Below are 23,010 nucleotides of genomic sequence, written 5' to 3'. Positions count from 1 at the left end.
TTGGCCAATTTGATGGGAGAGAAAAGGAATCTTTTCCCTTTTTTATTAACAATACAAAATTTGTTGATCACTTAATTTATCCATTGGTGATTTATCTGTTCATACACTTTGTTCATTTCAGTACTGGGCTATTTTAACATTTGATTATTGTTTTTTAAAAGCTCTTCATATTATAAGGTTATCAACTGCTTGTCATTTTTCTTAGTTTGTCATTTGTCTTTTAATTTTTTTTATAACATCTGACTTACACAGGTTTTTCACTTTTACAGTCAACATCATTTACCTTTCTTTTCATGATTTTGTCTATTAACTCTTTGAAATCCCTACCCTTCCACCTTCCTGATCCCACTGACTCCAGGACAAGAGAAATAACTGTATTTTATTCTTCTGTGAGTTACTATTTAATTTTCTTATATTTCATTTTTAAGTGGGGAATAAGCAACAGCACTAAAGAGGGGCTAGATGCTTAATTTTCTCTGATTGCTTCTCACAGACTCTGTAAGAAGACAAAATAAATACTAAAGCCTCTGACAGCTAGTTGTATGATGATGGTCACGTCTAAATGCTCTCCAGTAGGGAAAGAAAACACAAATAGATGGGGAGTTCCCAAGAAAGCCCAGAAACTCAAATCCCCAGACCTAATCAGCCTGACATATAGATATTTCTTCATACTGGTCCTTGGAAGGGCAGGTGAAGGAAACCTATCATTTGTCTTGTCTCAGTACCTGATACAGAGTAGGTGCTCAATAACTGTCAGCTATTAAGTTAAATCCACTGGTTATGTTATACCTCAGTCGGGATGAACTGGGCCTGGCCAACGCAAGTGGTGCTCGCAAGGGAGCAACATTATCAGCCGAGGTTAAACAACACTAAGTGCTGCATTTTTCCATGGCCTTCAGGGCTCCCTGCATCATACCCCATAATGACTAGGAATTCTTTCTCGGAATGTGGTGATATGGGGAAACACATGCAAGGATTCCATCCTAATAACATCCCTCTGGGCTTTCACATTATTTCCTAGAAGTGACTTCGATTTCTCCTGTCTTGTCCAAGGCTCCAGGACCTCTAACAATGGAACTCGGTAAGGTGAGCATAAGATAGCCCCATTGATTTTATTTCATCTTAAAAGGACTACCTCTGTGCTTCTAGCCATTTATTCCACCTATGGATTTGCTTTCCTGATAAAAGGGAACTAACTGGTCTTAACATTTACATTCCTCTCAAGACATTTTTGTTTTCGGAATCTCACATATTTTTAAGTATTCACTGATCTACAAAATAATTATTGAGGGGCACGAATGACAAGATCAGATATGGTTCCCTTAAAGCTCTAGCTGCTTGGAAATCTGAATGAGAATATTGCTTCTCTGTAGTTCTAATGTTAGGGATAACCACTTAACTCAGAGAGAAACATCTTATGAACCTATTAAATGATATTACATAACAATCCTAACTCAGATTACTAATCATAGAATATTACTCATTGTTTAATGATTAGCCCTTCCCTGTTTATGTTTATTTGTGAGGAGGGCCATTTAGTATCTCTCCCTCCCCCAGCTTTATTGACATATAATTGACATATAACATTCCTTGTGTAAGTTTAAAGTGTACAACATGATGATTTTATATATATACATATACATGCACACATATATACACATATAAATACGTATATACGTATATTGCAAAATGATTACCACAGTAAGGTTACTTAAAACATCCATCACTTTACATAACTTTTTTTTGTAGTGAGAACATTTAAAATATACTTTCTTAGCAACTTTCAAGTATATAATACCACATTTTTAACTATAGTCACCATGCTGTAAATTAGCTCCCCAAAACTTATTCATCTTACAACTGGAAGTTTGCACTCTAACCAACTTATCCCTCATGCCCCCACTCCTGGCAACCACTGTTCTACTCTCTATTTCTACAAGTTTGGCTTTTTTTTACATTCCACACAGAAGTGAGATCATACGGTATTTGCCTTTCTCTGACTTATTTCACTTGGCATAATGTCCTAAAGGTCCACCTATGTTTTTGCACATAGCAGGATTTCCTTCTTTTTTTTGTGTGTGTGGCCTAAAAATATTCTAGTGTGTGTGAGTGTGTGTCTTACATTTACTTTATCCACTTATCTGCTGAAGGACACTTAGGTTGTTTCCATGTCTTGGCTATTGGGAATAATGCTGAAAAGAACAAAAGGGTACAGATACCTCTTTAAGATAGTGATTTCATTTCTTTTGAACATATACCCAGAAATAGGATAACTGGACCATATGGTAGTTTTATTCTTAATCTTTTGAGGAACCTCCATACTGTTTTTCATAGTGGCTTCATTAGTTTATATTCCCACCAGCAGTCAGCAGGTGATCCCTTTTCTCCACATCCTTGCCCACATTTGTTATTTCTTATCTCTCTGATGACAGCAATTCAAACACATTTGAGGTGACATCTCATTGTGGCTTTGATTTGCATTTTCCTGATGACTGATGTTGAGCACCCTTTTCTGTATCCACTGGCCATGTGAATATCTTCTTTGGAAAAATGTCTACTCAGTTCTTATGCTCCTTTAATCAAAAATGATCACATTGGTTTTTAACTCACTTGTTCCTCAACATAGGTTCAGCCTCTGATAAGAGTCAGTGAGCACAAGGGAGATAAACACCAAATTACATCTGTTTCTTTGACAGTGTAGCCTGGTGATGTTCAGTCTGGACTTTATAGAGTATAGAACGTATACTTTCTTAGTTGGCATCCAGTAACCACTTTTATGAGATAGACTTTGGAGTCACACAGATACTGGGCCATATCCTAGCCACGTGACTTACAGCCAGTGCATATGCGGCAAATAACTAGAACTGTCTAGGCTTCCATTGCCTAATCTATGAAAGTTTGCATTATAGCTTTCTTGAGAATTAAATAAAATAATCTATATAAAACACTTTCATAGTTCTGCAAATGTGCTAATTTTTCAAAAAAAAAAAAAAAAAAAACTAGTGATGAGAAAGGCAGCTCCTGTCAACATGGAGTAAACACACTCCACCCATCTCTCCCACTGAATAGAACTAAAAATCTGAAACAGAATTGATGCAGCAGGCACACGAGGACACCGAAAAGTAAATGGTAGCAGCCCAGTTGGGAAAAGGAACTAGAACCTGAAATACCACCAAACCAGCAGTGAGTTTCTGTTTTTTCTTTCCTCTGATATCTCCTAACCTGGGTCAAAGGCCATCTAAAACCCAGAACTGCTGCACTGGGTGTGGGGAGAAAGAGCTTCAGGAGAAGCCCTCTATTTAGTTTATCTAAAGCAACAAGTTAGCTGGCACCTATGAGAGAGAGTTGGGGAAAACCTGGTTTTTTCTTTTTTCCTTTCTATCCAATCCCAGCCCCCAGCCAATCCTGCAGCAGCTGCAGAGGCAGCAGCAGCCAAGTAGGTACCTAAACTCTTATCTCTGGTCAGAGAAGCTGTGTCCCAAGCATTCTTCCCCATTGCTTTTCTTCTCTGTCCTGTTGCTGCTTAGTCCTGGAGGCACACAGTCATGGGAAGTGTGCGGTAGAATGGGGAAATTAAAAGTCTGGCTTTCTAGCTAGAGGAATGGGAAGGAAAACCATTGGAAACCAGAATGAGTAGAGAAGAATCACAGAGAGAAGGGAACTCAAGAAAACAATTGCAAAGAATTGTATATGGACTGGACGTACCCTCCAGGTGATCTATACGCATAAAGTGACCCTAAACGTCATTCTGAAAATTTTGAGACCGGAATCACAGGGGAAGACCACTGCCCAGACCCCAGCTAGCCACAGAGTTGTGTACAGGTGGGACAGATCCAAATAGCATTGCAAAGGTCTTGAAACTAAACTGACATTAGAACCATATTCCACAGGAATGCCTGGGTGGCTCAGTTGGTTAAGTGTCTGACTCTTGGTTTTGACTCAGGTCACGATCTCACAGTTTTGTGAGTTCAAGCCCCACATCGGGCTCTGCATTGGCAACACAGAGCCTGCTTGGGATTCTCTCTCCCCACCCCACCCCCCAGCCCTTCCCCCACTGTGCTGTCTCTGTCTCTCTCAAAATAAATACATAAACTTTAAAAAAAAAACCCATATTCCACAGAAGTTGGGTAGGAAAACGGTTACCCTAACCTAATCAGATTAACTGCTTTAAAAAAATTCTCCATAAGATTTAAACAAGACTGAAAACCACATAGTATTTAAAATTGCTAGGGGCGCCTGGGTGGCTCAGTCGGTTGAGCGTCCGACTTCAGCTCAGGTCATGATCTCGCGGTCCATGAGTTTGAGCCCCACGTCGGGCTCTGTGCTGACAGCCCAGAGCCTGGAGCCTGCTTCGGATTCTGTGTCTCCCTCTCTCTCTGACCCTCCCCCATTCATGCTCTGTCTCTCTCTGTCTCAAAAATAAATAAATGTTAAAAAAATAAATAAATAAATAAATAAATAAATAAAATTGCTAGTATACAGTACACAATTACTTAACAAATGAGGAAGAGAGAAAATATTAACATTTGGCAAGGGGAAAAGACAATTAAGTAATGCGAAACCCCAGATAACACAGATGTTAATCCTCAAAGACTTTTAGTGACTATTATAACCATGTCCCAGAAATAAAGCCAAACTCTCCCGAAATGGACAGAAAGACTTAAAAAACTTTGCAGAGAAATGGAAGATTTTTAAAAGATGGAAATTTTAGAGTGGAAAACCACAATAACCAAAATTTAAAATTCACTGAATGGGAGCAACAGTAGATTTGGGATCAGAGAAGAAAAAAATCAGTGAACTTGAATATAGATCAACAGAAACTTTTCAATCGTAAGAAAAAAAAAAAAGAAAAAAGCCTCAAGGACTTGTGGGACAATACTAAGTGGTCTAACAATTGTGGCATAACAGTCCCTGTGGGAAAGGAGAAATAGTATTGTCCCCCAAAAAAAACTTTTGAAGAAATTATGACAGATCATCGGTTACCAAGGTTTGAGGTGAGGGGAGAATCTGGCTAAAAGGAGAGCAAGGAGTCTTTGGTGTGATGGAATTGTTCTGTATCCTGATGGTGGTGGCTGTCACATGAAATTATATACATGTTGGAACTGCATACCAAAAAACTCCATTTTCACTATATGTAAATTTTTTAAAAGAGTTTTTAAATATTTATTTATTTTTGAGAGAGAGTGCGAATGAGCATGAGATGGGGAGGGGCAGAAAGAAAAGGACAGAGAGAATCCCAAGCAGGTGCTGCACCGCAAGCCCAGAGCCCCACATAGTGCTCGAAACCATGAACCATGAGATCATGACCTGAGCCGAAATCAAGAGTTGGGCACTTAATCGACCGAGCCACCCAGGGGCCCCCCACGTAAGATTTTAAATGATCTCCTTTAATTTTAAGACACTTGGCTTGACACCTTTAGATGAATATAAACCTGTAGAACAATATTTGCTGCAAGAATTTATTTAAAGGTGCTGAAAGGTGAGTCTCAATCCTTGAAAAACTATTTAATGTCTCCTTTTTTTTTTTCTTTTTTTTAAATCCTTTTGATGCCCTCTCTTCTTTTCCTATCTCCCTGGTGCTCTTACTCTGTTTCCTTTTTTCTCTTCCTCCTTTTTTTTTCGGTCCCTTTGTCTTTACCCTGTCTTCACTGATCATATATTGTCTTGAGCTATATATCTTACGTTATATTTCTGTCACTGAAAAAATAACAATGTTTACCTCTTTACTTTTTTAAGTTGAATGAACATTTTATATTTCTCTTTCAAAATTAAAATATTCTGTCAGTTACTTGCCAAGTTGAGTTCTGTCCATGAATGATTTTCAAAACTGTTGCTTTCCCTTTGAATGCTGGGGTGGGGGGTGGGAGGCTACTCTCAGAAGGGGGTAGAGCCGCCCACCCACCCCCCTACCCCCCACAAGGGAGTAGGTGGATCTTCCCCCTTAAAGCTGATGTAACTATCATTATTTTGTATTATGAAGATAAAAGTTTACCTAGTCTGGATTCTTTTAAAAAAGTTATATCAGAGGTGAAATTATGCCTATTTCTTTTGCATATATAAAAAATTTTTTTGAGAGGCACATGTAGCAATTTCCCAACAATGCATTCATCTTTGTCCTATACTCCTGTGAAGGCAACATGTTTTGTTTACAACCAAGTAGATATATACGAAACAATCATCTAGGAGAAAGGTAAAGGTTAAGGTTAACTTGCAAATGGCTGGTACATGGATAATATGATAATATTATTGATATTATCAGTATACCATGATAATCAGGAATTGAACACCAGAGATGAGTACCAGGTTAAGAAGAAAAATGGGTTTGGAAGATTATAGTAGGAAAAACATACAGAAAAAACTTGCTTGTGAATTTACAAGGTAAAGCTAGAAAGAGTTTGGTAGACTAAGAATTTTGATAGAAAGAGAAAATTTGAGCCAGCTCATCATATAAAAAGGGAGGTTTTTGCATAACCAAAAGAGAAAAGATGTTTTACTCTTATCTCTGCTGTTGTCTTCCTGTTTTCTTCTGCTGTCCTTTCCACCTTCATCCTCTGAGTTTTCTACTTCCTGGATTACCATTCTCTTCCCTTTGGTTTCAGTCTTAGGTGCAGGCTTAGAATTTTTCAGATCTCTTTCAACCTCCAACAAGGTCTTCTGCAACATAACCACCATGTTAAAGAAAATTTCTTCCTTTAATTAAAAACATAACCATCCTGTCAGGTAGGAATATGAAGATATTAAAAAGTGAATAAAGATATCTAAGATAACACTTTTTATGGTGACCTTTCTTTCCTTTTTCAAACAACTTCATTGGTTTGTCTGATTATAATCATACATGTCCATGGTTAAAAACTTAAAGCATCATGAGCATGAAAAAGAAAGAAACCACCTGAAATCCTACCACTCTGATAACACTGACATTCTGACATTTCTAGATATATTTTTACATGTATGTATACACAGTGAGACACAGTTTTATACAAACAAAATCATATGACTCATTTTTTTTGAAGTAATGTTAAAAGTTCTACGTTTTATGCCAATTAGAATGAAAAATACACATGTATCAAAATACTTTTCTTCCCTCCCTTCCCCCAATTTTTAACAGCTTACAGAGGTATAGCTGACAAACTTGTATACTTCAAATGCACATGTTGATAGCTTTTGACCATAATAAATATCCATCATTCCCAAGTTTCTTCCTGTTTCTTTCAACTATCTCCTTTTTGGCCCTCCCCTGTATCAGCTGTTCTTTTTGTCATGATAGGTTAGTTTATATTTTCTAGGATTTTATATAAATAGAATCATACTATATGTACTTTGTTTTTTACTCAGCATAATTATTTTGAAATTCACCCACACTGTTGTATATCTCTATCAGTTCATTCCTTTTTATTGTGAGTAGTAGTCTATGGTATGGATATAACAATTTATCCATTCACCTATTGAAATATGTTTAGGCTGTTATTAATTTTTGGCAATAAAAAAGCCATTATGAACATCTGTGCATAAATCTTTGTATTGACATATGCTTGCATTTTTCTTGGGTAAATACATAGGAGTGGAATGGTTAGATCATACGGTAGGTGTATGATTTTAAGTTTATTTTTTTCACAGGAATATATTTATTTTAATTTACCATACATATTTACATTTTAGGAAGTTGCTAGGTCGGTACATTTTCCTCTGTAGGTTTAGTTTGAGCTTCAGTTAGCATTTTCCAAGATCTTTCCAATGGCTTATCCCATATTGTAACATGTGCTCTTAAGTGTATAGGTAAAGACAGACCCTGGATTCTTCATACAAGACTCAACTGGGTGGTTTGAAGATTGTGAACTGCTGACACTTCCTAATGGAAACAAATACTTGTTCTTGGACTAAAAGGACCCTCACTCACATCAATGAAGTGACCAATCTGTGTAGCTTGACTATTCTCTCAGGGTTCTGAGATGACTGCTCTTCTATGAAATCCATTTTATACTTGCTGTGTTGAAATATCTCTAATGTCATTTTTGCTTCCACTTCCAGAGTTTCAAATGGAAGATGTTTATAAATTAAAACATGAGCATCTTCTGTGAAGGAACACAGGTTCTCTTTTGTTGGCATCCACTTATCACGTCTCTTATCCAGAACTGCATCATAGCAGAAGGCTCCAGAGATTACAGAAACCTCTGGAGCTCTGACCAAACTGACCACACATTCATCTTTGAATGCCCTCTCTATCACACAGCTCATCATCATGGCACAAGAATGCTAATAAGCCTTATTCATTTCTACTGGACCATGATCTTTGAAAGTAAGGAATTCAATTTCCTGGGATGTGGTCAAAGGTTTAAACATGTCCCCAGGTTGTCCATCCACAAGACCCAGAATTGACTTCCTGCAGGATCATTCACTTAAATGGATAGCACAACTATAAGGAGTTGAAATGTTTTTATTCGTCACAAAGACAGTGCCAGGGTCAGTTTTCTCATCGTGTTTAAATTCAGTCTTCTCAGTTTGAGGAGTTAATGATAACTGCCTGTTTTTCTCTTTATTAAAGAGATCATTCTGCATTATTTGCTTGTTTGCTTCTTTGTTATTGAGTTTTGAGAAGAACTTTACAGAAGCCCATCGTAAATTGAAAATGCATTTAATACACCTAACTTACCAAACATTGTAGCTTATTAGCTTAGCCCACCTTAAACGTGCTCAGAACACTGATATTACCCGATGGTTGGGCAAAATCCTCCAACACAAAGCCTATTTTATAATAAAGTGATGAAACCTAATGTAATTTACTGAATACTGAAAGTGAGAAACACAGTGGCTGTATGGGCACAGAACAGTTGTGTCTTGCTTTCCCTATGTGACCACATGGCTGACTGGAGCTGCCACTCACTGCCCCTGCCCAGCGTATTGCTAGCTTGGAAAAAAAATCAAAATTCAAAATTCAAAATTCAAAGTGCAGTTTGTACTGAATACATATCACTTTGGCACCATTAGGAAATCAAAAAATCATAAGTCAAAACATTGTACGTTGGGGACCATGTGTATATTCGTGATGCAAGTCCTTTGTTGGATATACAATTTGAAAATATTTTTTTCCTTAGTCTGTGGTTTGTCCTGTTTTTTCTTCTGATGATGTTTTTCAAAGAGCAAAAGTTTTAAATTTTAATGAAGTCCAATTTACCAACTTTTTCTTTTATGAATTTTATCCTATGTTTCCTTCTAGAACTCTTATATTCTAGGTTTTACACTGAGGTATATGATCCATTTTGAGTTAATCTTTGCATATAGTTAAAATATAAATGGTTAAGTCTTGAAAGTTAATATGTAAATATTAAATTATATTGGGTAGTGACATTAAAGGTGGTTCTCCTTGTTTAAACATTTTTTTTAGAGAGGGGCATCTGGGTGGCTCAGTTGGCTGAGTGTCTGACTTGATTTCAGCTCAGGTCGTGATCTCACAGTTCGTGGGATTGAACCCCGTGTTGGGCTCTGTGCTGACAGTATGGAGCCTGCTTAGGATTCTTTCTTCCTCTCTCTCTGCTTTTCCCACTCACATGCACCTTCCTTCTCTCTCTCAAAATAAATAAACAAGAAAAAATTTTTAAGAATATTGTCATACAAACTTTTCAATAAATATACCACCATAAAATGGAAATACTATGGGAAAAAGATGTATTTTTTTTCAGCTGGGCCCTAAACCTAATCCATAGAAATGCTGACTTGATAAATCCACCAGGGACATTAACTGCTACTGAGAGAGTGAGACAGATAACCCAAAAGGTGCATGTGGAAACAGCGACAACTTACTGCTGAAAGTTTCTCCATGGGTTTCTCATATTTCTAAATCTGTTGTGAGCAGAGGCAATAAATGACATTTGTTCCGGACTATCTTTTTGAGGATGTTTGTACTGAGAACAGCCTTGGAAAACAGTATTTCCCTTCAGAAAAGAGAGAGGTATATTTGCTCTCCAGTATAATAAAGATATTTCCCTCTGGAACAGAATTTTGGATAGGTTTGCTTGTATTCCACTATAAAAGATGGGGGATTCCTAAATTTGGGATTCTTTGGCTGTGATATAAACTTGCTGAGTGCGCAGCATCTATCTGGGCCACTCTGCACCTCCCTGGGGCACTTGGGGGCCAAGGCAACTGACGTGAACTCGAAGCTCATCAGTTTGCTATAGTGTGAATAACACAATACTTTGTGTCTAACCCAGAAGTCTTGCCTCTTCTGCTAGGCTCCCTTGTTAATTTGCAAGAAGGGTAAAATCTCAGACCCCTCACTGTTCTCAACACTTACCTCTACTCTTTAGGCCTCAAAACAGAGCCCAGAGTGCATATATGAATCAGTCTGCTCAGTCAGGCAGCAAACGCTGTCAGTGGTGCTATGCTTACCATGCACTCTTCTATGGCCATGGAGCGCGTGCCTAATCCTACCTAGGAAACTTCCATACCACTCTGCATGTTAAATTGAGATTGGCTCAGAGAAAAGCATTGCTTACAACACTGCAGGAAAGAGAAAAATTAAATATCCCCATTGTATGATATCACTTATATGTGAAATCTCCAAAAGCCAAATTCATAAAAACAGAAAGTAAAATGGTTATAACGAGGGGCTGGTGGGGTAAGGACACTGGGGAGATGTTGTTTAAGGGTACAAACTTGCAATTAGTAGATAAATAAGTTCTGGAGAGCTAATGCATAGTATAGAGATTACAGTCAGCAATACTGTATCCTAAACTTCAAAGCTTCTAAGAGATTAGATCTTAATTGTTCTTACCACAAAAGAGAAATAATTATGTGATATGACAGAGGTCTTAGCTAAAGCTAAGGTGGTGATCATATTGCAATACATAAATGTATCTAATCAACATATGTATACCTTGTACAATGTTATAGATCTAAATCAATAAATATTTATCCTTCAGAAGTAGGCTTATAGTTTTGGACAATTTAAAAGCCTGCTTTCTTCCACTTCAAATAGATATTAACACTTTAGGGTGTTTGGGATATACCTAGTTTTTAAAGCTGTGACCTAATTCTCAACATCATTCATCCAGCAAGACTGATATCATTTTAACATAAATACAGAAATAATAGAATTAGGTGAGGAATCACTTTCTGTACTTACTTTGGCCAACTCATTATCAGGTTCAACATTCAGTACTTTATTCAAATCTTCTATAGCTTCCTGGAGCTTGTTTTGATGTTTATATGTAGTGGCACGGCGCAGAAGAGCTGAAAATTTACCGAGAAAAAGTTATATCTTTTAATGTACACTAGCATGGTTAGAACATATTTTTCTTTTCTTTTTTTAATGTTTATTTGTTTTTGAGAGAGAGAGAGAGAGAGCTAGCAGAGGAGGGGCAGAGAGAGAGGGAGACACAGGATCTGAAGCAGGCTCCCAGCTCTAAGCTGTCAGCACAGAGCCGAACGCGGGGCTCAAACTCACAAACCGCAAGATCATAACCTGAGTTGACGTCGGCCACTTACCCAACAGTCACTCAGGTGCCCCTAATTTGGTAACTATTTGAAACTGATAATGAATGCCTTTATAGCCCCATCATTATCCAGGTATGATGAGAGAACTTTGTATAGTTATTATTTTGAGAAGAATCAGGCTTAGAAATTTTGAAAAGTGAGAATTTTACACCTGATATATTTTAATATGCTATTTTAAAATGTAAATTTGACCAATTTGCTTCTAGTCTTAGAATGAGCCATGATTCAAACCATAAGAGACTCTTAAATACAGAGAACAAACTGAGGGTTGATGAGGTAGGGGCAGGAGAGAGGGGAAAATGGGTGATAGGCATTAAGGAGGGTACTTGGGATGAGCACTGCGTGTTGTATGTAAGCGATGAATCATGGGAATCTACTCCCGAAGCCAAGAGCACACTGTATACACTGTATGTTAGCGAACCTGACAATAAATAATATTAAAAAAAAAAAAGAATGAGCCATGAAAATCTAAAGGATAAATCATTTTCACATAAATTTAATGAAAACTGTTGCACTAAAAGTACTATGACTACGCAGAAGGAAATGTCTCCAAAAAATAGGCATGATATAACAATTATTACTTTTTTAACTTTTATTTCTGAAATAATTTTAGATTTATGGAAAAGTTGCAAAGGCAATACAAAAAGTTCTCATATACCTTCTCCCAGCTTCCCCTAATGCTAACAGCTTATGTAACAAAACTAGAAATTAATATTGGTATAATACTACTAACTAAACTACGGGTTTTATTTGGGTTTCACTAATTTTTCTGCTGATGCCTTTTTCTGTCAAAGGATGAATCCAAATACCACATTGCATTTAGAACAATTATATTTTGAGTAAAAAATAAAGCTTTGAAGAGGAAGTTATTTATTCACTTAAGCAAACATAAGACAATGTTTTATAGCCATACTCATTACTAGATTTGGCTTTAGTTTGTTTAAAAAAAAGGTTTTTTTTTAACATTTATTCATTTTTGAGAGACAGAGAGAGACAGAGAATGAGTGGGGAAGGGGCAGAGAGAGGGAGACACAGAATCTGAAACAGGCTCCAGGCTCTGAGCTGTCAGCACAGAGCCCACCTGATGCGGGGCTCGAACTCACGAACTGCAAGATCATGACCTGAGATGAAGTCAGATGCTCAGCCGACTGAGCCACCCAGGCGCCCCATTTTAATTTGTTTTTTAAGTAGTGAAGATTCTGGTGCTTTTGAAATTACTCAAACAAGGAAGAATGAAAACATAAAGCCATTCTGGTGACAGAAATTAGTGTTTGAATGTGGACTCTGGAGTCCGTTGTCCAGTGTTGAGTCCTGTCTCTGCCATTTGCTAGCTGTTTGATCGTGGGTGAGTTGCTTAATCTTTCTATGCTTCAGTTTCCTCTTCTGTAAAATGAGTATACTAATAACAGTATCTGAACCTCTACTAAGCTACTGTGAAATTAGCAGAAATAATACATTTCAAGTGCCTGGCATAGGGCCTGACATGGTGTTGGTGTGGGCTCATCAGGAGATCGCAAAGCCCTTTCTGCCATCTCCTAAAATTGGGAGTCCACCCATACTCTGTGACAGAAACAAAATATAAGCACAAGAGGACTTTACTAGTGAAAGGAGGGCAATCCATGGTAATGACAGTCAGGGCTGATCTCCCAGGATCCAGGGTCTCCCCTCAGCATGCCCATGGTTTCTGCACACCCATGTTCACAGTCACAAAAGGTTACATTCCATGTGAAAAAAATTAAGTGTTTATGTTTACTCAAATACATAAACACTTAAAGAAATAGAGTCCGGGTGCCTGGGTGGCTCAGTCAGTTAAACGTCTGACTCGGCTCAAGTCATGATCTCATGGTTCATGAGTCTGACCCCCGCATTGGGCTCTGTGCTGACAGCTCACAGCCTGGAGCCTGCTTCAGATTCTGTGTCTCCCTCTTTCTCAGCCCCTCCCCTGCTCACACTCTGTCTCTCTCTCAAAAATAAAATAAACATTAAAAAAAAATTTTTTTAAAGAAATAGAGTCTATTGTAAATTATGCTACTCCCTTGTGGAATGATTGCTTCTTGATAACAGAAAAGGAAAGCAAAGTCTGACTTGTATACCTTGGACTTAGACTATGGCAAAGTTGTGCAGTCACAGAGACAGGAAATCAGAACAGAGTGCTGGTGTTGGTGAAAACATATAGTTGGTTTTGGACACATTTAAAATGTCTATGGACATATAAGTGGAAATGCCCACAAAGCCACTGGTAGAAGGTTCTAGAGCTCTGGTGTGGGCTTATTATATTAATAAATGTTAGAAAATCTGTATTAAATTACACTTAGATATTTTTTGGATAAAAAGATAGTTTGATAAGTAAGTAACAAGAAGGCAAATATTGGGACACCTGGGTGGCTTAGTCAGTTAAGCATCCGACTTCCGCTCAGGTCATGATCTCATGGTTCGTGAGTTCAAGCCCCACATTAGGCTCTCTGCTGTCAGCACAGAGCCCGCTTCAGATCTTCTGTCCCCCTCTCTCACTGCCCCTCCCCCACTCATTCATTTTTTTTCTCTCTCTCTCTCTCAAAACAAATAAACATTAAATAGAAGATTTTAAAAAAAGACAGGGGAGCCTGGGTAGCTCACTTGGTTAAGCATCCCACTTTGGCTCAGGTCATGATCTCATGGTTTGTGAGTTTGAGCTCAGAGACTAGAACCTGATTCAGATTCTGTGTCTTCCTCCCTCTCTCTCTGCTCCTACCAAACTCGCACCCCTGGCATTATTAACTACTTCAATACAAATAACCAGGAATTCAAATTCTAAGTTAAACTTGAAGTTAAAAGTCACTTTATGAAGATGATGATTCACATATAGAAATTAGAGCGTATTTGAAATATTCTTAGTATAATTACAGTGTGTACAAATGGTCTAACAAATCCTGATGTAAATTTAAAGCATTCTACGAATAGTTTTTACCCTTTAAGTTTCCAGGTTCTAACTCCAACACCTTTTCACAATCCTGAAAAGCACTGTTCCAGTTCTGTAGCTTGAGTTCTGCTTGAGCGCGATTGTTATAGGCCACTACATTGGGAAGCACTGATATACTCCTACAAGAGAGACACTTATTGGCAACAAGTTGACCAGAGGAAAACATATGAAGATAGAGAAACTCAGGTAAAGTTGTAAAGAGAACAATCATAGCCCGTGTCACGGGTGGCATTGTGTCCCCAAAACTCATGCTGAAGTCCTCATCCCCAGTAGCTCAGAACATAACTATATTTGGACGTTGCCTTTACAGAGATGATGAAGTCAAAATGAGGTCATGATGGTATACCTTCGTCCAATATGACTGGTGTCCTTATAAGAAGAGATTAGAACACAGACACATGCCGAGGAAAGACCACTTGAAGACACAGAGAGAAAACAGTCACCTACAAGCCAGAACAGGGGCCCAGAAGACGCCAGCCCTCCTGACACTTTGATCAGATTTGTAGCCTCCAGGATGGTGAGAAAATACATTTCTGTTTGAGCCCCTCAGCCTGTGGCACTTTGTTATGGCAGTCCTAGCAAGCTAATACAGCCTGCAGGATCAAAAGCAATAAAATACAGCTCTGTAAACATACTGAATCACTATTTACACAGATGCTTAAATATCCAGTTAAGCAGTTTAAGGTTGGCTCTGGCTTTACAAGTGACATGGTAACCTAAACGCCCATAGATCTCCTAAAAAAAACAGTTTAGTTAACATCAAATACATGTTTTGATCCCTTAGAGACAATGTCCTAGTACAAAAAAAATGGAGCAATCAATCACAACTAATACCCTTTATTAAGCTATTATGGTGAGTTTAGTTTATTATCTAAAAACAGGAGTTTAGCTTATAATCTAAAAGATTTAACTCTAAGGCAATGCTCATAATTTAATCCGAGAAGTTTAATTGAAGAAAAACAGGAGAGTAGTAGTAACTGAGGAATACGGACTTTACGAGCACATTTTGTTGTGCTAAGAGTATGAATGCAAAATAACTGATGAGAGAAGGAACTTAAAACCTAGTTCGTTGCTGTTTAAAAAGTTGATTTGGAATGCTGTGAAATAATGTATTCCGAAGTATAGGAAAGATAAGGGTATTGGTGCGTTGAATTTTCTAAATCCAGAAGAATAGAAGATGAAAATGGAAGAGCCAGAAAAAGTAGCAATTTACTAAGATCATTAAAGATAATTATAAAGCAATGACATGGTTGGGTAGAGACCAAACACAGAAAATACAAGTAAGGATAACTAATACAAGTACCTGACACTGAGCACTTCCTACGTGCCAGGCACTCAACACTGAGCTCCTTTAATTCTCACTACAATCCATGAAAGACATTACTGCTCTAAATTTACTGCTCACATTACTGCTCTTCCTACTTTACGGTTGAAAAAAAATGATGTAACAGAAAGGCTAAGTAACATGCTCAAGGCCACAAGTTAGTAAATGAGAATCAGGACTCAAACCCAGCCTACTCCAGCACCTGCTATTGTTACCACCATGTTATCCTGCCTTTCAGTATTTGCTTTATTTAGTCCTCACAGCTGCTCCGAAGTAGGCACTACACCAGCGTCATCACACTGAGAAAACTGAGGCAAGAGAGGTGAGGAATCTGCCTGACGTCAGAAAGTGGCAGTCTGAGTTCCTTTAGCCATTATGCCATGCCGCTTTACTTTTTCCCTCTTTGATTTCTTTTTTTTTTAATTTTTTTTCTTAATGTTTATTTTTGAGAGAGACAGAGAGACAGAGTACAAAGGGGAGGGGCCGAGAGAGAGAGGGAGACACAGAATCTGAAGCAGGCTCCAGGCTCCGAGCTGTCAGCACAAGGTCCAACGTGGGGCTTAAACTCACGGGCTGTGAGATCATGATCGGAGCTGAAGTTGGAAGCTTAACCGACTGAGCCACCCAGGTGCCCCTCCCTCTATGATTTCTTAAAAGACAAGAAAAATTTTGTTCCCTATAATAGACTAAGATACTCCACTGGTGGAAATCTACAAAAAAAGAACATCAGTATTGACGTCCATCTATCTGAAAGGGGAAGACTATACTGAATAAAAGAACATACCTTGTATGTCCACCTAATCAGTGGAGATAAAATGCTTTAGTGACACAACATTGAAAAAGAAAATCTTCTTTTCAAAGGTGGATAAAAGTTTGTAGAGAGTTTATTTCTAAGATGGTGTAAGGGATTCTATAAGCACAATTAGTTTGTAACAATGTTTTAGGAAATTAGTCTACTTTTCATGGACTATAAGAGCTTCAAAAGCTCAGATAAGTATTTATTGAACATCTACTATGAACCAAGAACTTTGTTGGACACTGGGGATACAAAGGTATAAAAAAACTGACAAGGGCACTATGTTCTGACAGAGCTTACAGTCTACTTACTATCAAATCACACGAACTTAAATTATACCTCCAACAAGTACCACAAATGAGAGGCAAGACTGGGGGCGCCTGGGTGGCTTGGTCGGTTAAGCGTCCGACTTCGGCTCAGGTCATGATCTCACGGTCCGTGAGTTCGAGCCCCGCGTCGGGCTCTGTGATGACCACTCAGAGCCTGGAGCCTGTTTCAGATTCTGTGTCTCCCTCTCTCTCTGCCTCTCCCCTGTTCATGCTCTGTCTCAAAAATAAATAAATGTCAAAAAAAAAAAATTAAAAAAAAAAAAGGAGAGGCAAGACTGCTACAAGAGCGTATAAATTGGGGGTCAAGGGTGGGGAGGAGTGGAGTAGGGTAAAGATTTAACCTTGTCTGGGAGGTAAAGGAAGACTTCCCCCAAAGAAGTAAAGCATGGGATGAGACCTGAAGGTAAGTTAGAATTAACTAGATAATGAGAAAAAGAAAGAATATTTTACACAGAGACCCAGCATATGCAAAGACCCTGTGGTGGGAGGTAGTATCATAAGTGTCATGATTAAATCTAGGCAGTATGACTACAGAACCTGAATTCTTAACCTCTATGCTATATGGACTTTCTGTCGAGTTCCATTCAGATGCCTTCTATTTTCTCTGTCAAATAGGAAAGTTAGGACCTCTGTCAAAACTGGGGATGGGGTGGGGAGCTTAAAGGGTTGAGAAAAAGTATTTAAAAAACAAACCAAACACAAGTAAATTTATGATAAATCATAAGTATAATATCTTAAATGATTCTGAAAGACTTTTTATTTATATCATTTCAACAATTAAATAGAAACATTATCTTTTTTTTTTTTTTTAATGGGAAGTTTAAACCACTACAAAGGGTTCCTGGCTGGCTCAGTTGGTAGAGCATGTGACTCCTGATCTCAGGGTCATGAGTTCAAGCCCCATGTTGGGCTTGGAGCCTACTTAAAAAAAAAAAAAAAAAAAAAAAAAAGCAACATAAATCACAGAAAAATCTGCTCACCTAGTATAATACATCACAGCTTCCTCATAATCTCCTGAGTTGAAAGCTTCATTTCCTTTTTCCTTTTCACGAGTAGCAAGGGAAGTCTTTTCTTTCTCAGTTAGACCTAGAAATAAATTATCTGCTATAAATAAAAAAATATATAATTGAATAGAATTTAAAAAAAATTTAAATCCAAGAATGCTTACTTCAACAGAAGCAGTAAATTGTGAAGGAAATAAAAGGAAATAGGAGGTTTCTTAAGTTTAGGAAATGTTTCTTTAAATCATCACAATTTGTGAGTGTTTAGATTTTTTCTATTATTGGTTTTACTTCACTTTAAAGGAGGTATACACCTATGGACTTCAAATGAAAACAAACTGCTATATCTTTTTATTTTGAGGTAAAAGGAAAAAAAATGAGGTATCTGGAGAAAAAGAGGATTTGAAAAAAAGTGAAAAATTACAGTAAAAACATAGTTTTATTCTTATATTTTTGAGTCTTACTAAACCTCAGTGTAACTATTACTCATAAAATTAGGTAGTTAAAGAATGGAACTGAATTTGTTAGAGGTGGTCAACTCTAGGAGAAAATCCATGAACTTTTAATGGAAATCTGTACTGCTTAAAAAGAATGTCTTCTAGACCTTCTAGACCTAATAGCTTTTACTATAATTTTTAAAATGTAAACTGTAAAAACTACTAAATTATTCTTATTTTTCCCCAATTACCTGCTGTGTCTATTCTTGTCTCAATTTTAGACAAATGTGACTTGTTTACTACGGCTTTTTCTTTGTAATCTTCGTCAATTTTTGAACATTCTTTTTCCACGTCAAATCTTAAATGAAAGGAAAAAAACTGAAAAAATGTACATTATAAGAAAATAAAATATATTATTGATATTCTTATACTTGTACCACTGTGCCTTTAGACACATATTCTGAAAATGCGTAATAGGTTTATGCCACAAATTACCTGTTTCACTCTTAGAAACCATACAACTCATTGAGGATCTACATGGGGTTTTTTTGTTTTGTTTTGTTTTGTTTTTAACGTTTATTTATTTTTGAGAGAGAGAGAGTGCAAGCAGGGGAGGAGCAGAGAGAGAGGGAAGAGGATATACATGTTAATCAGACCGAAACTGTTCAGAACTTTGTAATTAAAATTATAATTAATTTATCTATTTAAAATTTTTGTTCTTTTTTCTTTTCAGTGAGCATTAGGATTACCTATTTTTAGTTGCTTTTATAAACAAAAGGATGCTATAGATATTTATTCAGTGAAAAATGAAGATCAAAAGTGCTTAGACCAGATACTCTTAGTACTCTGCCAAAGTAACTTGGTAGTTCAGATTTATAATAAGTAAGAGATTACTACGATATTCTATGATAGAGAATTTTTCAGTGACAAGTTTTGTATAAAGAAATATAAAACATACTTATCCCATTCTGCATAATCCCTTGGGATTTTCTTTTTAGTTGGTCTACTATTAGAATATTTTTCCTGAAAGAATAAAATCATATTTTATGAGACATATTTAAGATTAGCAGATTTTATGATAAACACAATGTGAAGTATTGGATTAAGATATACCGATTAAGAAAAATAGGTACTCTTGAAGTTATAACAACTCCAGTATTGTAACTATAACATACAGTATGTTAAAAAAAAAAAAAGGATTTTAAATTGGTAGTTAATTCTGGGAGCGATCTACAGGACTTTAAGTACATATATAAAATTTAAAAACTTGCATGTGTGAAATTTCATTTTTAGTGATTTTCTTATAACAAAAAAGTAGTGAACTATCAGTCTTTTAAAACCTAGGCACTGGAGAAATAAGATTAACTATTTTGGTGCATTAGAATAGTTTTGTTTCAAATGACAGATTCCCAACTTGGACTAATTCTATTAAAAAAATAAACTATTGGCTTATGTAACCAAACTGATGAAGAGGCAGCGGTATTGCTAGATAGAAGATTCTGATACCCTCTCCAGCTCTTCCACTCTCCCCTTGTCCCCAGTCCCTGTTTCTTTCTGCCTACTGATTTCCTTTTCCCCTCTGGCTCTTCTTTTTCCACGTAGCAGGCATAGTGGCCACAAGCAGTGTGGGATTATAAACTCATGGGACTCCCAATCAGAAAGGAAAAGGAGAGGGCACCTGGGTGGCTCAGTCAGTTGAGCACCCGACTCTTGATTGGTTCAGGTCCTGATCTCAGAGTCATGGGATTGAGCCCCGAGTTGGGGTCTGCGCCGAGCATGGAGCCTGCTTGGGATTCTCTCTCTCTCCTTTTGCCCCTTTCCCTCTTTCTCCCAATCACATGCTCTCTCTCTCTCTCTAAAATTAAAATTAAGGGGCGCCTGGGTGGCGCAGTCGGTTAAGCGTCCGACTTCAGCTCAGGTCACGATCTCGTGGTCTGTGGGTTCGAGCCCCGCGTCAGGCTCTGGGCTGATGGCTCGGAGCCTGGAGCCTGTTTCCGATTCTGTGTCTCCCTCTCTCTCTGCCCCTCCCCCGTTCATGCTCTGTCTCTCTCTGTCCTAAAAATAAAAAATAAATAAATAAATAAAATTAAATTAAAATTAAAATTAAAAAATTAAAGTCTTTATAAAAAGAAAAAAAAAAAAAAAAGAAAGGAAGGAAGGAAAGAAGGAAGGAAGGAAAAGGAGCATGACTCGTCTCTAACTTCAGTTAGAGAAATCCCAGGGAAGGATTCAGGATTGGCTAGCTTGGGTCAGGTGCCCATCCCTAAGCAGGCACTAGCTCCCTGCCATTCAGCAGCCCAACCTCGGTCACATGCCCCCTACAAGCACCAGAAGGGAAAGAGAGGAAAGCAAACAAGAGCCATAATGCTCAACAGTTTCTTAAATGGTTTCTTAAAAGTTAGTCACAATCTGAAACCACTTTGAATGGGTCATTTACCTATGCACAATTTTGTAACATTGGGCATCGGTCACTTGGAGTTATGCAGATCTTCCAAATATTCCTACATTTCATTATACAGTTTAAAAATCTTGGGGCACCTGGGTGGCTCAGTCGGTTGAGAGTCCCACTTCGGCTCAGGTCATGATTTCACTGTTGGTGAATTTGAAACCAGTGCTGGGCTCCCTGCTGTCAGTGCACAGCCCATTTTGGATCCTCTGTCCCCACCCCCCCCTCTCTCCTCCCAAAATAAACATTTAAAAAGTAAACAAATAAAAATAAAAATCGTATCTGTTAATATCTGCATGGAGCTCATCAGAAAAATCTTTAAGTATCCCCTTAAGGAGAAATTTTTTTGTCACAAGTATTTAAGAGCCATGTAAGATTCTGAAATACTCTAAGCTGCACTTGAAAGCTCAGATTTTATCACTAGCAAAAACCACTGTCAGTTCTTTTCCTTAAAGTGACACTCCCACTTGATTCATTTTCACCCAAGTCTGAATAACCACAATTTGTCTGTCAATCACTCTTTCAAGTTAAAAACTGTTCCAGGAAAAAGTGGTTACTTAAGCTGGCAACTGAACTCAACCTACAAATCTCAAAATAACCTAGATTTCTCTTCACCATGAAGTGCTTTTCGGGTTTTTTTGTGTGTGTTCTTATTTATTTTGACATGGTGAGGGTTGGGGGGAGAGAGAGGGAGGGAGGGAGGGAGGGAGAGAGGGAGAGGGAGAGGGAGAGGGAGAGGGAGAGAGAGAGAGAGAGAGAGAGAGAGAGAGAGAACATTCCAAGCAGGCTCCATGCTGTTAGCGCAGAGCCCGATGCATGGGGCTTGATCCTCCGAACTATGAGATCATGACCTGAGCCAAGATCAAGAGTCGATGTTTAACTGACTGAGCCACCTTGGCAGCTCTTGAAGCATTTTTTGAATACTTCATATTTTGTCACACAGAATATTAAAAAGATAAGTTCTCAAGACTCAAGATTTAACAAAATAAAGAAGTCTTGTTGTTTCATAGAAGACATTTTTAAGTTAAATTGGAATGTTTACTGTAAATGGGTAGCAGTGGAGAAAAGTAACTCCTAGTATAGTTTGGTCCCACTCGCTGCCTTGATTTGTGCTAAGGCACCAGCAGCTGCACCTGCTGCAAATGTCAACACAGAGAAAAAGACAAAGAATTAGCATTATTTTTTAAAATAGCATTGACTTTCTAGACCCTCTGGAAGGATCTCTGGGACACCCAGGATCCATGGATTACACTTTCATAATCACAATACCACACTGAACTATATAACCTCCTGTTACATTTTTACAGCACAGACTTAGCACAAAATGGGTGTCCAATAAAAACAAATTTATTGATTACAGACAGTGGCACCCTTACAATATTACTGTGTACCTTGGTTACGTGAGTTATTCTTAATGGGGAGTAAAAAGATGCAGGAAAGTTAATTATCAGAGAGCTGTGTGATGAAGAGCTATGGATCTTTTTTAAATAAAATTGAGTATTCAAAGAAGAAATGAGAATAACAATAACGAGTTAATCCAGAATGAAGAGATCTGGGTAGCCAATCTTCCACAAATGATAGGAATAAAAGAAAAAATTGGGGGGAGAGGGAATGGAATGTGTGATCCATGTGAGAGCCCAGAGACTCCCAATGCCTGTGAGACAATGGCTTAGATTCTATAATATCTGAGTCAGGTGGATGCTCAGAAGCTCAGTTTTAACCTGAAGTTAAGTATAAATGGACCCGGAGGCACATAGGTGGCTCAGTTGGTTAAGCATCTGACTCTGGATTTCGGCTCAGGTCATGATCTCACAGTTAGTGAGATCAAGCCCTGTGTCAGGCCCTGTGCTGTTGGGCTCTGTATGGGATTCTCTCTCTCTCTCCATCTCCTCCACTCACCCTCTGTCTTGCTCTCTCTCTCTTAAAATAAATAAATAAACATTAAAAAAAATATACAAATGGACCTGGAACTCCAACAGGTTTTTTCTCTATGAAACCCATGGGTTAAAAAGGACAGGTCTACAGAACAAAATAGGGATCAACCACAGAAAAATCATCACAAGGGGCTGGGGAAATAAGGGTGAAAAATATGCAATAAACAGAGGAATGACATATATAACTGCTTGAGTACTTTAAGTCCATAGTTAATAATGTTACAAATTATTTCCTCTATGCTTCTACTGGACAGATAAAATTATTCCCTGAAATGCTCACACACTGAATTA

General features: G+C 37.8%; 1 protein-coding gene, 1 long non-coding RNA gene, 1 other non-coding gene and 1 pseudogene across 5 annotated transcripts in view; 2 read left to right on the top strand and 2 right to left on the bottom strand.

Annotated features, from left to right (window-relative positions):
- Positions 1 to 23,010, bottom strand: part of SPAG1 (sperm associated antigen 1) — a 70,985-nt gene that overhangs the window by 31,814 nt on the left and 16,161 nt on the right. The window contains exons 5-10 of one of the 2 annotated variants that reach the window (XM_060611014.3): positions 19,298 to 19,362; positions 18,591 to 18,697; positions 17,882 to 17,987; positions 14,441 to 14,571; positions 11,123 to 11,229; positions 6,495 to 6,654 (exon numbers count right to left, since the gene is read on the bottom strand). In XM_060611014.3, coding sequence (XP_060466997.3) covers positions 6,495 to 6,654; positions 11,123 to 11,229; positions 14,441 to 14,571; positions 17,882 to 17,987; positions 18,591 to 18,697; positions 19,298 to 19,362 — 676 coding nt within the window. The remainder of the gene's footprint in view (positions 1 to 6,494; positions 6,655 to 11,122; positions 11,230 to 14,440; positions 14,572 to 17,881; positions 17,988 to 18,590; positions 18,698 to 19,297; positions 19,363 to 23,010) is intronic. The other variant, XM_060611017.3, reaches the window with a different exon arrangement.
- On the top strand, positions 965 to 15,210 carry LOC132664352 (uncharacterized). 2 transcript variants are annotated; one of them, XR_009603608.3, is made up of 4 exons: positions 965 to 1,086; positions 3,070 to 3,183; positions 14,492 to 14,638; positions 14,763 to 15,210. It is a non-coding gene; the product is annotated as an uncharacterized LOC132664352 (long non-coding RNA). The 2 variants fall into 2 exon arrangements; XR_009603607.3 differs by having other exon boundaries at positions 14,449 to 14,638.
- Positions 7,038 to 9,523, bottom strand: LOC132664349 (large ribosomal subunit protein mL39 pseudogene; annotated as a pseudogene).
- TRNAR-CCU (transfer RNA arginine (anticodon CCU)) lies at positions 17,741 to 17,813 on the top strand. The gene has a single exon. It is a non-coding gene; the product is annotated as a tRNA-Arg (tRNA).

Source organism: Panthera onca, chromosome F2 (assembly GCF_046562875.1).
Source record: "Panthera onca isolate mPanOnc1 chromosome F2, mPanOnc1 haplotype 2, whole genome shotgun sequence".
Lineage (NCBI taxonomy): Eukaryota > Metazoa > Chordata > Mammalia > Carnivora > Felidae > Panthera > Panthera onca.
Note: the sequence above shows the minus strand (reverse complement) of the source record. Positions and strands in the feature narration are given on the sequence as shown.